General features: G+C 55.5%; 6 protein-coding genes across 6 annotated transcripts; 2 read left to right on the forward strand and 4 right to left on the reverse strand.

Moving 5' to 3' along the window:
• Positions 1–41: 41 nt before the first annotated feature.
• On the reverse strand, positions 42–568 carry CHGG_10167 (uncharacterized protein; the record flags this gene model as incomplete). Its single annotated transcript, XM_001228093.1, has 2 exons — positions 42–101; positions 179–568. The coding sequence occupies 2 exons, from the start codon at positions 566–568 to the stop codon at positions 42–44; spliced, it is 450 nt and encodes a 149-aa protein (XP_001228094.1).
• A 732-nt stretch (positions 569–1300) lies between these two features.
• On the reverse strand, positions 1301–2647 carry CHGG_10168 (uncharacterized protein; the record flags this gene model as incomplete). Its single annotated transcript, XM_001228094.1, has 2 exons — positions 1301–1716; positions 1792–2647. The coding sequence occupies 2 exons, from the start codon at positions 2645–2647 to the stop codon at positions 1301–1303; spliced, it is 1272 nt and encodes a 423-aa protein (XP_001228095.1).
• A 1551-nt stretch (positions 2648–4198) lies between these two features.
• CHGG_10169 (uncharacterized protein) lies at positions 4199–5548 on the reverse strand (the record flags this gene model as incomplete). Its single annotated transcript, XM_001228095.1, has 4 exons — positions 4199–4845; positions 4906–5009; positions 5062–5387; positions 5438–5548. The coding sequence occupies 4 exons, from the start codon at positions 5546–5548 to the stop codon at positions 4199–4201; spliced, it is 1188 nt and encodes a 395-aa protein (XP_001228096.1).
• Positions 5549–6743: 1195 nt separating this feature from the next.
• CHGG_10170 (uncharacterized protein) lies at positions 6744–8345 on the forward strand (the record flags this gene model as incomplete). The annotated part of the gene is made up of 1 exon (XM_001228096.1): positions 6744–8345. One exon carries the CDS (start codon positions 6744–6746, stop codon positions 8343–8345), a length of 1602 nt encoding a protein of 533 aa, XP_001228097.1.
• Positions 8346–9840: 1495 nt separating this feature from the next.
• CHGG_10171 (uncharacterized protein) lies at positions 9841–12158 on the forward strand (the record flags this gene model as incomplete). The annotated part of the gene is made up of 3 exons (XM_001228097.1): positions 9841–10259; positions 10311–11528; positions 11843–12158. 3 exons carry the CDS (start codon positions 9841–9843, stop codon positions 12156–12158), a joined length of 1953 nt encoding a protein of 650 aa, XP_001228098.1.
• Positions 12159–13083: 925 nt separating this feature from the next.
• On the reverse strand, positions 13084–13685 carry CHGG_10172 (uncharacterized protein; the record flags this gene model as incomplete). The annotated part of the gene is made up of 2 exons (XM_001228098.1): positions 13084–13509; positions 13608–13685. 2 exons carry the CDS (start codon positions 13683–13685, stop codon positions 13084–13086), a joined length of 504 nt encoding a protein of 167 aa, XP_001228099.1.
• Between the last annotated feature and the right edge of the window lie 284 nt (positions 13686–13969).

Consider the following 13969-nt stretch of genomic DNA (forward strand, 5'->3'; position numbering starts at 1 on the left):
TACCCTCTAGATAAATTCCCGGCCTTACATCCCATCCTTCCTCATATTTTCATTAACGAATTCCCACAGAACACAGCTATGACCATCTCGCACAGCAAACGCTACAATGTAGTAATATCACACCCAATTCCCCCCCCCCCCCGCCCCTCCCCCACCCCATCCACAAACACCCCCCCACCTCCCCATCCCCCCCTCCAACCCCCCTCCCCCGGCTCCCCCTCCTCCTCCTCAAAACGGCCACCGCCCTCGGCAGCTTCTTCACCTCGCCCTGCAGCCGCTGGTTCTCGCCCACAAACAGCCACGCGCGCTTCATCCAGGCCGTGCTGTCGCCGCCAGGGACATAGTCGGGAAAGTGCAGGCGGCCGATGGGGATGGGGGGCGGGGGGGAGAGTGGTTGGGAGGAGGTGAGGGTGGGCGGCGTGGGGGGCAGGTTGATGGTGCCTTGGAGCTCGAGGAGGGCGAGCCCGGAGGGGGTTTGGAGGAGGGTGGGGAGGGTTGGTGGTGTTCTTGTTGATGGTGTGGGGGAGGTGCGGGGGTGGAGGGGAATTGGTTGGGTGGATGTTGACATTGTGTTTTCTATTCTTTTCCCTGGGAGTTGTGGTGGGCCGCCGAATTATGAGGTAGGTAGTGCGGGTGCGTTGCAGAGGTTGATGTTGAGGTGGCGGGTGATTAGGGGTTTTTCGGAGGGAAGGCGGCTGGCGGGTTTGGGTTCGTTGATGTTTATGCCGAGTGATATTGCGATATTGGGGTTTTATCGTTGAGTCGAGCATGAGCTTAAGGTTGATGAGAGCCACCTCAGAGTGATTTGATGTGTTGCGGCGGTTGTGGAAATGCCCCGCTTTCTGCATACCTATCGACAAGGACTCGACTTCAATCCTTCATCTTTCCCTTCAAGTGCCTCCCACATTCTCTGTCACTACGCGTACATGGCCGAGATATTGTAAGATATGTGAAATGGATTAAGCTGGTGTTGCATCCCACTGGCCAATGCCGGCTGTTTTCAAGCTCACATGAAATTCTGGCACCACCACCCTCGATATCACGGGAATGCTGTTGTTACTTGACGGGGTAATGAGGATGAACGGCCAAAACCATAAGGAGGTGGCCAAGTAGTGTACTTTCCACACCACTCTTGAGTTAAATATATTAACTATTTGAGAGTATTACCCTCCTACGTAAAATCTGCCAAGCGACAGAAGAACTCGGATGTCCAAAAAGACCAATTTCCCGAGATAGAACGCCAAAAACTGCCCAAAGCCCTCTCCCTAAACTCCAAGCCTAGTCCAACACCCGGCATGCCTTATTCGACCGAAAACCGATGGCTGACCTGGAGCACGTACGGGTCACCGCCCGGCCCAAACACCTGCTTCCCGAGGCGGCCCCATTCGGGGTGGTTGATGCCGTCGATCCAGTCCTGCACCTCAAGGACCGCGCAGCCATACTTGGGCACCATGCGAGAAGGGTCCTGGTTCTTGCCCGGGTCTTCAACATTGCGACGGGCGGCGCCGCCGGCGTCACTGGCGTCGCGGCCAACGCCCTGCGACGCCTTGAGCGGGAAGGACCCGTTCTGGCCGTTGCACGAGTACATTTGGAAGGCGTCCTGGTCCGAGTAGACGTCGAGCCGGATGCCGGACCACGCCGATGACAGGCTGGCGACGTAGCCGCCGTCGGCGCGCCAGTCGTGGGGGTCGGGTCGGTTGACTAGCCAGCAGTTATCTAGAATAAACGAGTTAATGTTTGCTGCTACAACGTAGGGAGGGGGTTAAAGAGGAAAGGGCGAGGGGCGCATACCATAGCCGGTGCAGTTGAACCCGCAGTTTCCGTGAATCTCCGGGTCGTTGAAGCTCTCACCGATCTGCTTCGGGGCGCTCCAGAAGTCGTTGACGGAGCCCTTGGCGTTGGCCTGGATGTCACCAGTCGGGATCAAGATGTTGTCAACCGCAACCCGTTGGCCGCTGTAGGGCAGGTGGAAGGTGTGGTTAAATATGGTGTTCGTCTCATCGTTGGCAAAGCCGTCCAGGTTCCAGTACGTGTGGCTGCTCAGCATGATGGGGGTCTTCTTGGTCGTTGCGATGGCCACCATCTTGGCCTCCCAGGTCATGTCGCCTAGCGTGTAAGTGACGTACGAGATGACCTCGCCGGGGAAGCCCTCCTTGCCGTCGGGGTCAACGATCGAGAAAGTGATGGACTGGTTGGTGTGAGAGACAATATCAAACTTCCTCCAGTCCCAGCCATCCACCCCGCCGTGCAGGGTGTTCAGGCCATCCGGGTGCTCAGCGGTGGGGTTCTCATTTGCCGTGATGTGGTATTCCTCGCCATCAATCTCGAAGGTGCTATTCTTAATCCGATTTGCGTAGCGGCCAGGAACGCTCCCAAGGTGAGGATGTGATTTATCCGTAGCATAGTCGGCGGCCTTGTCGAAACCCATCACAATATCCCGAGGGATACCATTCTTATCCTTGATGATCAAGTTGGAAATGGAACCTCCGTAGGGGATAAAGGCGGCGGAGATGCCTTCGCCGTAAATCCAGTACTTCCCATTAGCATCTGGATGATGAGCACCTGAATGGCCGGGGCCAGGTGTAGGAGTAGCTAGTACTCCATTGAGAAGTAAAGCCGCTCCGGGGAGCAAGCGTAACAGACCCATTGCGTTTTGGTATTGTCAGGACGACAAGGTCAGGGTACAGAATGGTGTAAGAAGTCGAGGAATGGGTCTAAGGGAGAAGACGAGCGGATGTTATAAGCTCAGTCCATCAGCGGGGCAATGCAAGTGAATTGAGGGTGGTGCATGTGCGAAGCTGCAGGTGAATACCACGGTAAACATGGGATGGACGTCACCTCCTGCACAATATCCGGGAACATGAACCCAGGTCCCGGACAATTGTGCTGGGGTATCTGCAGGACCAGATCAACTCGAGGTTCCTTCGTATGTCCTTGGTACCATGGACGGAATAATTCAATTTCTCCGTACATACAGCCTAGAAGCGAGCGACGGATATTCGTTTTGGTGACGGAAAGGCTGGTAAACGGCCGAGACTTCGGCCGGCTCGTGATGCTGTGGAACGGGGTTTGGTTAGCCTTGCACAAGAGAGGTGTGGATTGCCTCGGAAGCCTTCCTCTTCCTCTCATTCTCCGTTCTTGAGCGACACTGTTGGCGGCCCGGGCTTCTTGGTGGGCATGGTCTCGTGGTATCCCAGGAACAATCACTGCCAGGCTCCCAGGTTCTTCCACTGCAGATCCCATTACCTCCAGTCTCCCAAAGAGGCAGTTGGAGAGACAACCACGTTGCCCATGCAGCTCCCTGCCACTCGCTGCAAGCGAAGGTGAGGAGAAACCAATTGAGTGGCGGGTACCCACATCCTGTTTGTCTCCATCCGGGTTCATGGGTTTCAACTTACCCTTTTCCAATTGCGTCTCGGCTGAAGTGCCATGAAGCTCCGAGCAAAACGCCCGCTTTGGTGATGATTGTTTACCACTTGCAGTCCCGGAATGAGAGTGAGAGGTTCGGGCGAGACGTTAAACCGCGATTGGTGCGCGTGTGATTTTGGGGGAATGCGGGGTGAATCCACTCAATACCCTGTCAGCTCTGCCCTGTTGTCCCCAGCAAGCCAGCAGCCGAAGCTTGAATCGACGCCAAGGGTCGGGCTCTGGAGGTTGAAGAGATTCGATGGTGGGATTCCAGCAAAACACAGTTGCGTGGAGAGTGGATGAGTGGGTTATGGTCAATCATACAGAATTCCGAGGGGTCGGAAACTATGTTGCAGTCAGTAGAGCCTCGGGGTCACAGAATTACTACGACACCATCCTTGACAAAGCCCTTGATTCAACGGCAAGCTTGGGTCTTAGTCTCCCGTTTAAGGTTTAAGGCGCGTGGCGGGAATCAAAACGGCACCGGATAACTACAACGATGTTACAGCGCACAAGCGAGGCGAGTAACGGACGCGCTCCAATGGCAGATACATACGGCAAAAATTTAACCGTTCGGCAAGTCGTCGGTTGCTGTTGCCGGGCACGGTTGAGATCTCGCATGGAGAGAACCAAACACTCGTCAAATTCCAATCTGCTAACTCGCCAACCGCCAACCGCCCCCCCAGACTATCATTTACAATGCAAGCCAAGTCTCCCGTACAGAGCGAACACGCTCGCATTACGTATATATGCATCGCTTGCTCATGACCCAATCCTGACTCACCCCTATTCATGCATCGATCAAGTTCTCCTCCTCGGGCGCCGCCGTGTCCCTCGTGTCCTTGGTCGTCGCCTTGCCCTTGCCCTTGCGGTCCGCCGACGACCGCTGGTAGAACTCGCTGAGAATCTTGGCGGGGATACGGTTCAGCATATCCTTGCGGTAGATGCGCAGCAGACTCCACGCGAGATCGAGAGACTCGAAAATGGTCCGCGACTCGTACGGGCTCTGGCTAATAAAGGTGCGCTCAAACTTGTCGAGGAACTCGAGCGAGAGCTTGTCTTCGGCCGACAGAGCCTCCTCACCGACGACGGCCTTCATGGCGGCTGCGTCACGGCCGATGGCGTACTTGGCGTACAGCTGGTTGGACACGTCGCCGTGGTCCTTCCGCGTCATGCCCTCGCCGATGGCCGACTTCATGAGACGGGACAGCGACGGCAACACGTTGATGGGGGGGTAGATGCCGCGGTTGTACAGGCCACGGTCGACGAAAATCTGGCCTTCGGTAATGTAGCCCGTCAAGTCGGGGATGGGGTGTGTGATATCGTCGTTGGGCATGGTCAGAATCGGGATCTGCGTGATAGAGCCGTTCCGGCCCTCCACACGACCGGCACGCTCGTAGATGGTGGACAAATCCGTGTACATGTAACCGGGGAAATCTGCGGCGACCGGGAACTTCTTCGCGAGCGGACGACACTTCGCGGAGGGCGTCACAGTACGAGGAGAGATCGGTGAGAATGACGAGGACATGCTTTTCGAGCTGGTAGGGCGTAATACTCGGCAGTTGTGAGGGCGAGGCGCGGCGTGATAATACGTTTCGATACTGTTGGGTTTGTTAGCAAAGGCTACAGCGGCGAGAAACACTAAGGACGTACGTAGGGTCGTTGGCAAGGTTGAGGAAAAGGGTTTTGCGCTCCAAGCTGCCGTTCTCTTCGAAGTCGCGAGTGAAGAACCGGGCAGTTTCCAGGTTGACACCCATAGCCGCGAAGACGATCGAGAAATTATCCTCGTGGCCGTCGTGGACACCCTTGTTTGTGACGCCCTGGCGCTGCACCAACCCGGCCTGCCGGCAAATCTGGGCGGCGATTTCGTTGTGCGGGAGACCGGCGGCGGAGAAAATGGGGATCTTTTGGCCGCGCGCAATCGAGTTCATGGTGTCGATGGCCGAGATACCGGTCGAAATCATTTCTTCCGGGTAGACCTGCACTGTATAAGTCTTGAGCTAATAGCGTATAAAGAAGGCATCCTTACCCGTGAATAGGGGTTGATAGGGCTACCGTTGATATCCAAGAACTCCTCGGCCAGCACCTTGGGACCCTTGTCGATCGCACGACCCGAGCCGTCGAAGATACGCCCCAACATGTCTTCCGACACGCCGAGCTTCAAGCTCTCCCCGGTAAACTCAACGCGAGTCTATTCCCTTATTAGCTGCGGTTTGCCATCTTTCGTTGGTCGCGCCCCACCTTCTTGACATCGACGCCCGAAGTGCCTTCGAAGACCTGGAACGTGCGTCAGCAACCCCCGTCGTCGAATGGTGATGTCGGTGATTCTACCTGAACGACGGCCCTGGTTCCTATAAAAGTCGTCAGTCACTATGAGCACGAGGACGATCATCTATGGATGCCTACCTCGGGTTTCCAAGACCTGACCGGATCGCTGCGTCCCGTCGGGGAGTGTGAGGGTGACAATCTCATTGTACCTAGGGTTTTTGACCTGAGAAAACAATCAGAACAGCGTATTACCCCTTGTTCCAAAAAGGGCGGCTAACATTGTCGAGGATGACGAGGGGCCCGTTGACACCGCCGACAGTGTTGTAGCGGATCCTCGGCGTCACCCGGTACGATGACGGGTCCCGGGGGTCGCTCATTGCGATTAGTGAATTTGGGTGGTTTTCGGGGTACGCAAGGATATAAAGGCAGCGCCTATGTAGCCAAACGGACAAGCGATGCGAGAAATCGACGGCAAGATGGGTTGCGGAGCGGTTGTTGGCGTTGGGGGATAGGAGAGCTGCAGCGCAAGCTCCAAGTTGGACGAACACCACGACCAAGGTCACTACTGTGCCCCGCATTAATCCCTACGGCACAGCCACATGTTCCAAACCAACGGAGGCACAGCTACGGCGTTTAATGCTAGGCAGAGCCTGGACCAAACCTTTGCTCGGGGGGTCGTTTGAAGAGTTGCTCCTTCATTTCCCACAGTAGCGATTTCGAAATCCTTTCATAAGGGGCTGGGGGGTTTTGGCCGTAGCTTGAAAGGCTTCGCGCCGCCATGTTGAACAGTGCGCCCACCTCTCCCATCGAAGGGCGTTACCCCACCGCCTGGGTCTCCAAAATGTGGGCTGTGCATTGTTTTGGCCGGGCGGCCAGGAAAAATTGGTAAGCTTCAGTCTTCAAGGAGCTTTCAAGTTTCTCTCCTTTGCAAAAGTGCATCACCACCAGTGCCAGCGCCAACCTACCGCCATTCAAGATTCACAGAAGTAACTTAATGCGATTGTACCACGCTTTCTAAGATTTGCCTTTCAAGGCTTTGCTGCTTAATTCCTCAACCCGACTCGACGATGTCGTCCATCTACAATCTTGAACCGCAACCGACCGCGTCGGCCGTCATCCACACAACACAAGGCGAAATCGCGATTGAACTCTTTGCGAAACAGACACCTCTGACGTGCCGCAACTTTCTACAGCTGAGCCTGGACGGATACTACGACAACACCGTTTTCCACCGTCTCGTCCCCGGATTTATTCTCCAGGGTGGTGATCCGACCGGCACCGGACATGGAGGAGAATCGATATACGATGGCGGCGCATTCGGTGGCGACCTGGATCCATGGCCGATGGATCAACGCAAAGGGCAAAACGCCGGACCGATGGGAGTGGGCTTCCGGGATGAATTTCACTCGCGATTGAAGTTCAATCGCCGCGGTCTCCTGGGTATGGCAAACGAGGGTGTTCCCAACAGTAACGGGAGCCAGTTCTTCTTTACCTTGGGCAAATCAGAGGAACTAACAAATAAGAACACCGTGTTTGGCCGTGTGGCTGGTGATACCATCTACAACTTAGCCAAGATGGGCGAGGCGGAGGTAGCAGAGGGCACCGAACGCCCTCTGTACCAAATGAAAATCATCCGCATCGAAATCCTTATCAATCCGTTCGATGACATGAAAAGGAGAGAGAGGAAGGTGCGGCAGCAGGTACCACAGCCGGCTCCCGCAGAAAAGAAGCAGAAGAAAAGAAAAGGAGGCAAGCAACTGTTGAGCTTTGGAGACGAGGAAGGTGATGTCGAAGATCTTCCAATCGCCAAAAAGGCCAAGTTCGATACACGGATTGTGATGGATCTGGACGAAGAGCCCGCCCAGAAAGCGATCCCCGTGAGGGCGTCTGTCAAAAAAGAGAAGAAAGCACTGAAAAAGGAGGCGCAGGACTCAGGAAAACGCCCGGCGTCACCGCGGAAGGGCTCCGAGGCCCCGGAACCGGATCTGGTGTCAAATCCAAAGCCGCCACAACCTAAGACGTACGGCAGTGAAAGGTCCAGTCCTGAGGCCGTAGAGCCCCCGAAAAAGTCTCTTCTGGAACGGACCAACGAAGAAATTGCCGCGGTCAAGGCATCAATGAAGCGGACAATTCATGCAGAACCTGTCAAAGAAAAGATGAAGTCGTCGCTTGAGTTGATGGTGCCAGAGACATCAACCCGGGGGCGGAAGCGTCGGCCTGGGGCAACGAGCACAAGGGAGGAACAAGAAGCCCTCGCGTTTCTAACAGCATTCCGTTCAAAGCTGGAACAGGCGCCTGCGGAGAAAAAGACGTCTCAGCCCATGATCGCTGAACCTGGAGAGGAAGGCACGCAAGATGAGGAACCAGAAGTGTGCGACCTGCATTTCATTGCTAACTGCCAAAGCTGTAAGGCCTGGGATAAGGAGGACCAGGAGGAAAGCGATGACGAAGGCTGGATGTCTCACACATTGAGCTTCGCAGCTGATAAATTGGGCAAAGACTTGAGTTATCGAAAGAAGGCCGAAGAGGAACTAGTTGTTATTGACCCGCTCGAAAAGGCTAGAACTCTCAAGGAGGATAAGAGGGCAACAAGGGATGCCCCCTCTGGAGGGTCTTCTCGGGCCTGGGACAGGGATCGCGGTCGCGATAGAGATAGGAGCGGCCGCTGAGGTAAAAGTAGCGTATTGGATGTAGTTCGAAGCTGCCGTAGAGGTACTTCTGTCTTTGAGATACCCAGAGCAATTCCAAATGTGCGCCTAGAACTTTCCCATTGGATACACATGCCATGCAACATCTCTTTTGATATTTTTACATCAAGTACCTTAATTCCCAGGTGCACCTTCTTGCCCATGTATGTGTGTGAGTAAGGTAAAATGCCATGCCATAGACCCTAAGGTACCGAAGTATTTTTGACGTCACCGCACTCTCAACTGGCCCACTCCGAGTCCATCAACTCCTCCGAAGAGGTTCTCTCACAGCAGTTCAAGCGCGGAAGCTAAAGTGGGGCATCAAACATCATCCTTTTTCGGCACTTGAACTAGCTGAATTTGGCCCAGACCAGCCACTCAAGGTTGGAAAACTCAACTACGGTTGCCTGATTAATATCGCAGTCAGATTAAGAGAGTGAGATTCGCTCATTGTCCAAGCAGTGAACTGTGTTGCCTTTTTGGTCCAGCGCCGTTGCGTGTTATCAGTGTACCCCGCATGTGGGTCCCGAAGAATCGCGGAAAGTGATTGGCTTTGCTTTTTGCCAAGAACAAAAATCGCTATGATCGAGATCGTATCAACAGGTAGCCTACCATAACGGTGCGAGAAGTCGCAACCGCCAACCAAACCTTCTCGTGGTCAGTCTGGACTAAAAATTTCCGTATTCTCCCAATTCCCGCGCAACAAAACGGCCTCGGCCCCGATCACCTACTATCATCCGAGAGAATTCCTCGCTTTTTGGGCTGAAGGAGCTTCTCCATACATAGCAGCCACCCCTGACCGCTGTATCTGTCCGCCAACCGGAAACAAGCCGTCGCGAACCTGTGCTCTGAGACCAACGCGCATTGTTCAGATCGCTTCGAGGGACCAGCGCCCACAAGTTCCATTGAACATTGCATCCGCGGGACAACCCGTATGGCCCCCTTGTTCTCGTGCGGCGACTAAGAAGCGAATCCCCGTGATAAAGAATACATTGCGCCTTTCTCAACGAACAGTCTCAGCGGGCTTGTCGCGCCGTCACGAAGCATCTCGAAGCACAGGCTCAGTGCTTAGTTCTAACAAACATTGCATTGAACTGCGGAAGGAAGATCAGGGATATATAGTGCTGGTACATACCGTCCAAATCTGGGAAGAATAACGCTCGCCACCGCAACCCGCACCTCCACCGGCGTCGACCGTAATTTCCGCGACGCGATATCGAGTTCATTGGAAAACGTCGACCATCTAAGGACCCGAAACCGAGCCCTGGCGCCGTGCTAGATCGAACGATTACCGGACGAACACGGCATTGCGGTATCGAACAGCTACCTGTTTCCGGGCAACCCGTGCCGACACGCTTCCGACCGTTGCTGACAGCCCGGGTCGTCTCCACGTCGGTCCCAGCTAGTCAAGCATACGCTCGCCAGTGTTATGTCGTCGCCTAATCCGAGAAAACGACCTGCTCCAGGCCCGCCCCCCATGGCACCGCTACCCCAGATACCACAATCGTTTTCCCCAGTGCAGTCGGATCCGATGTTTCGGTGGAATGGTGTGGAAGGAGGCAGCTTTGGTGATTCCGGAACCCCCGGCATGAACTCCTTCGCCGCAATGCTCCCGACAGCGACCCCTTACGGGCAAACAATCCCGGCATCTTCAAACGCCCTCGCACGGCGACAGAACAGCCGGGCGCTAGTTCCCACAGCCCCGAGGACCCCGTTTGACCGCGGCTCTGACGGATGGAGCGGATACGGCGAAGACCCGGCCTACCTTCAACAAACAAATCCGGGTTCGGATGAGCACGACAACGTCGAACGGCTCGAGGAGATGGCCCAAAGGGCAAAGAGGGAAGCGCAGGCAAAGAGAAAACAGATACCACCCTTTGTCCAGAAGCTTAGCAGGTATGTCCGTATTTGTTCCTCTCCGTTGAAACACGCGCTGACATGATGTAGTTTCTTGGACGAATCGAGGAACACCGACTTGATTCGCTGGTCTGACAAGGGCGATTCGTTTGTTGTCCTGGACGAGGATGAGTTCGCCAAGACACTGATCCCCGAGCTCTTCAAACACAATAACTACGCCTCGTTCGTGCGGCAGCTCAACATGTACGGCTTTCACAAGCGTGTGGGACTGTCTGATAACTCAATGAAAGCGAGCGAGAGGAAGAATAAGAGCCCAAGCGAATATTACAATCCGTACTTTCGCCGCGGCCATCCTAACCTCCTATGGCTGATCAACAAACCCAAGAGCGGCAACAGCAAGAAGAAGGGGAAGAAGGACGAAGTCGATGTTGAGAGCGAAGAAGAAGGGGTGGAGGAAGCCTATAGCGCACCGAATCTCGCGGCTCCCCAGGCAGCTAGAGCATCTGTTTCCCACGAACTCAGCCCCTTGCAGAGGAAGGACTTGGTGCAAGTCAAGTCACAGATTGAGAGGATCCAGCAGCAGCAGGTTGCTATCTCCAACATGTTGAATAAGATGCGTCAGGATCAGAGCCAGCTCTACCAGCAGGCCCTCCTCTTTCAGAACATGCACGAGCGCCACGAGAACTCGATCAACGCCATACTCAACTTCCTGGCCAACGTATTTAGAAAATCGTTGGAAGAGCAGGGTGGGGCGCAAACAGTACAAGATCTTCTGGCAAGTATCATACCGAATGGTCAAGGACACCCTCAAACGCAAATCTCTCCAACCAGCGGCGTCGTTGACCTCGGCGGATTCGTCAACCAGCGGTCTCAAAACGTCAGCACGGCAGGCACTCCGAAGCGACAACCACGTCTGTTACCCCCGATTCCCCACCCTCAAGCAACAAAAGCGAGCACGCTACCAAGTACCTCCGCGCCCCCACCAGCACCACAAGCTTCGCACCAGGCCCCCCAGATGGGGACGGTTACCGAACTCTTCGACACCTCGCCTGCGGACACAACTTCCCCATCTTACATTAAGAACGAGCTGCGGAGCAACCCTCAGGAAGGCATGATGAAAATTATCCAAGACACCAATGCCGTCAACAACACCTCTGGGTTCGACCTCCCTGACGTGGCCGCCAAGACCCCCGCGAGCATGAGCGATGACCAACGTGCACAAATGCTCAACATCATGGCCGGGAGTAACCCAATCGCCACAACAGCGACGACAGCAGTCAACGGAATCCCTGCCGTCAGCCCGACCGCGTCTGTACCGCCACCGACAACATCGCCCGTCGCGCCGGACGTCTTGCCCCTCCCCTCGAGCCTGTCCTCCCTGCAAATGCCGTCCCTGCACGAAATCCAGAGCACCCAAGCCGAGCTGGACGCCCTGCAGCGCCTGCAGACCGAGCAGGCCGACCAAATCGATGCCCTGACGCACCTACTGGGGCCGCTCAGCCCAGCAGGCCGCATCCCCGGGCTAGACGAAAACGGGAATCCCAACACCAGCTACTTCGATAGTGTCGTCGACTACGACCAGTTCCTTCACAACAGCGCCTTCTCTGATCCGACTTTCGAAGCCCGGGGGCTTGGGATGGGATGGGCATGTCGGGCGCGGCTGATGGGACGGATTTCAACTTTAGCTTGGACGATAATTCTGTGGGTGACTATCTCTCCGGTAACGGGGGCGGGGGCGTTGGCGGGGTTGTCGGCGGTGGTCGCGCGGGCGGTGGTGCTGGTCAGGCCGGGGACGGTGGTAATGCGGGGTTTCAGCCGGGGCGAGTCTTTGAGGCAACGTCGCTGAACAATACCCCTAGCCCGGCCGGCACTGAGGAAATCACCAGGGCGGACCTTGACAGCCCGGACAGAGGCGCCAAACGGCGGAGGAAGGATTAGTTCCCCCTCAACCCTGCTTGGGGTACCCTTCGGGGAATCGCCTAGGCAGTATGTAGTTACGAGAGGGAGATTAGCTAGGGGACGGCTCTCCACTCTTTTGGTTTTGTTCGTTGTTCGGTGGTTGGGATGGTTGGCGGGTCTGCGGCTATCGGGAGAGAAGGAAGTGGAAGGGTGTATGGGCGGTGGGGTTGGCTGGTTGCACAAACACATTTCGAGATATCCTCTGTTCTGGTGGGTGGGCTTTTATTATTCCTTTCACTTACATGGCCTTGTGCCCGGATTCGAGAGAGCTGCGAGGAGATGCTGTCCTTCGATAAACCTTGGACGGGGCTGGCGAAGTTCAACCACCCTATTCTCACACTTAAGATGAGTGGGAATGTTTACGACTTCATGACGAAAGTTGATAGCGAATCAAGAGCGCATAGAAGCAGCATCAGGTTGTGTCGCTATTACTGGGAATTGCGTGCCACAAAGATCTTAATTAATTGTTTATCCTTCGACCCGTTAAACAAACGTACCGCTCCATGTTTGCCTTCAACCCAAATCAGCCCCCTACTCAACTCCAATCTCAAGTCCGGGCGCCCTTTGTGAACGCGCCTTACCCAACAACAGGCCGCCGAAGTTAAAGGCCAAAGCCCCAAGGGCATCCCCACGTAGCGCTGCCATCGTTCTTCAGGCTTAAGCCAACCAATTGGGCCTTTGGCTGCCAGGGCTCGCCATGTGAGCCCAAATAAGCATGGTCAGTGTTCGCAAGGCCTTGCGCCCATCCCACGCGGCGGAGCCTTTCCCCTTGACTAACGTCACTGCATCCCACCTACCGGCATGGTATGTAGGGTATATAGGTATGTAGGTCGCTGACATGGCAGCGCGCATGTAATCCTCCATTATTCGCATCCTCATAAACCTCCAAACAGGCTCGCCCACCTCACGCCGCCAACGGATTAGCGTGCACCGTCACCCTCTCGATGCGCACGGGCTCGAGCGGCCTATTCTTCTTGTCGACCTCCACAGCCTCGATGCGCGCCAGGGTCGCGAGGCTCTCATCGCCCAGCAGCTTGCCAAACACGGTGTTGATGCCGTCGAGGTGGGGCGCCGCCGCGAAGGTCACAAAGAACTGGCTGCCGTTGGTGTTGGCGCCCTTGTTGGCCATGCTGAGCACCCCGCGCTCGTGGTGCCGCAGGCCCGGCCGGATCTCGTCCTCGAACGTGGGCCCGTAGATGGAGCGCCCGCCCTTGGGGTTGTCGGGGGGGTTTGGGTTGGCGGGGGCGCCGGTCTGGGCCATGAAGGAGGGGATGAGGCGGTGGAAGGGCGAGGCGTCGTAGTAGGAGGATGCGCAGAGGGCGAGAAAGTTCTGCGAGTGCGGGGTGTTAATGCGCGCGCGAGGTTGGGAAGGGCCTGCGTTGGTCTGGCTGGGGGTGCGTTGGAGGAAACGAGGGAATGCGACTTTACCTCTGCAGTTTTGGGGACGCTTTCACAGAACACCTCGACTTTGAGGTCCCCGTGGGTAGTGTGTAGCGTCACCGACATGATGGGTAGCTGCTGCGGATGTTTTTGGTGTTATTGGTGGTTCATGTTTTTTTTTTTTGGTTATTTGGGGTTGATCATGGGGAAAGCAAGCCAAGGTGTTCTGGCCCAAGCCGTTGACATCAGAGAGAAGCTTGGCGTTTCCAGCTGGAGCTATGGCCATCGCAAACCATCTCAGCTTTCGAAACTTACGAAGTACCTCTTCGGAGCTGAATACAACTTCCAGAGGTATCATTACCATCCCTAAGGTACACTAAGCCTAAGTCGAATTGCATTTTATTATGGGT

This window comes from Chaetomium globosum, genomic scaffold (assembly GCF_000143365.1).
Source record: "Chaetomium globosum CBS 148.51 scaffold_7 genomic scaffold, whole genome shotgun sequence".
Classification (NCBI taxonomy): Eukaryota; Fungi; Ascomycota; class Sordariomycetes; order Sordariales; family Chaetomiaceae; genus Chaetomium; species Chaetomium globosum.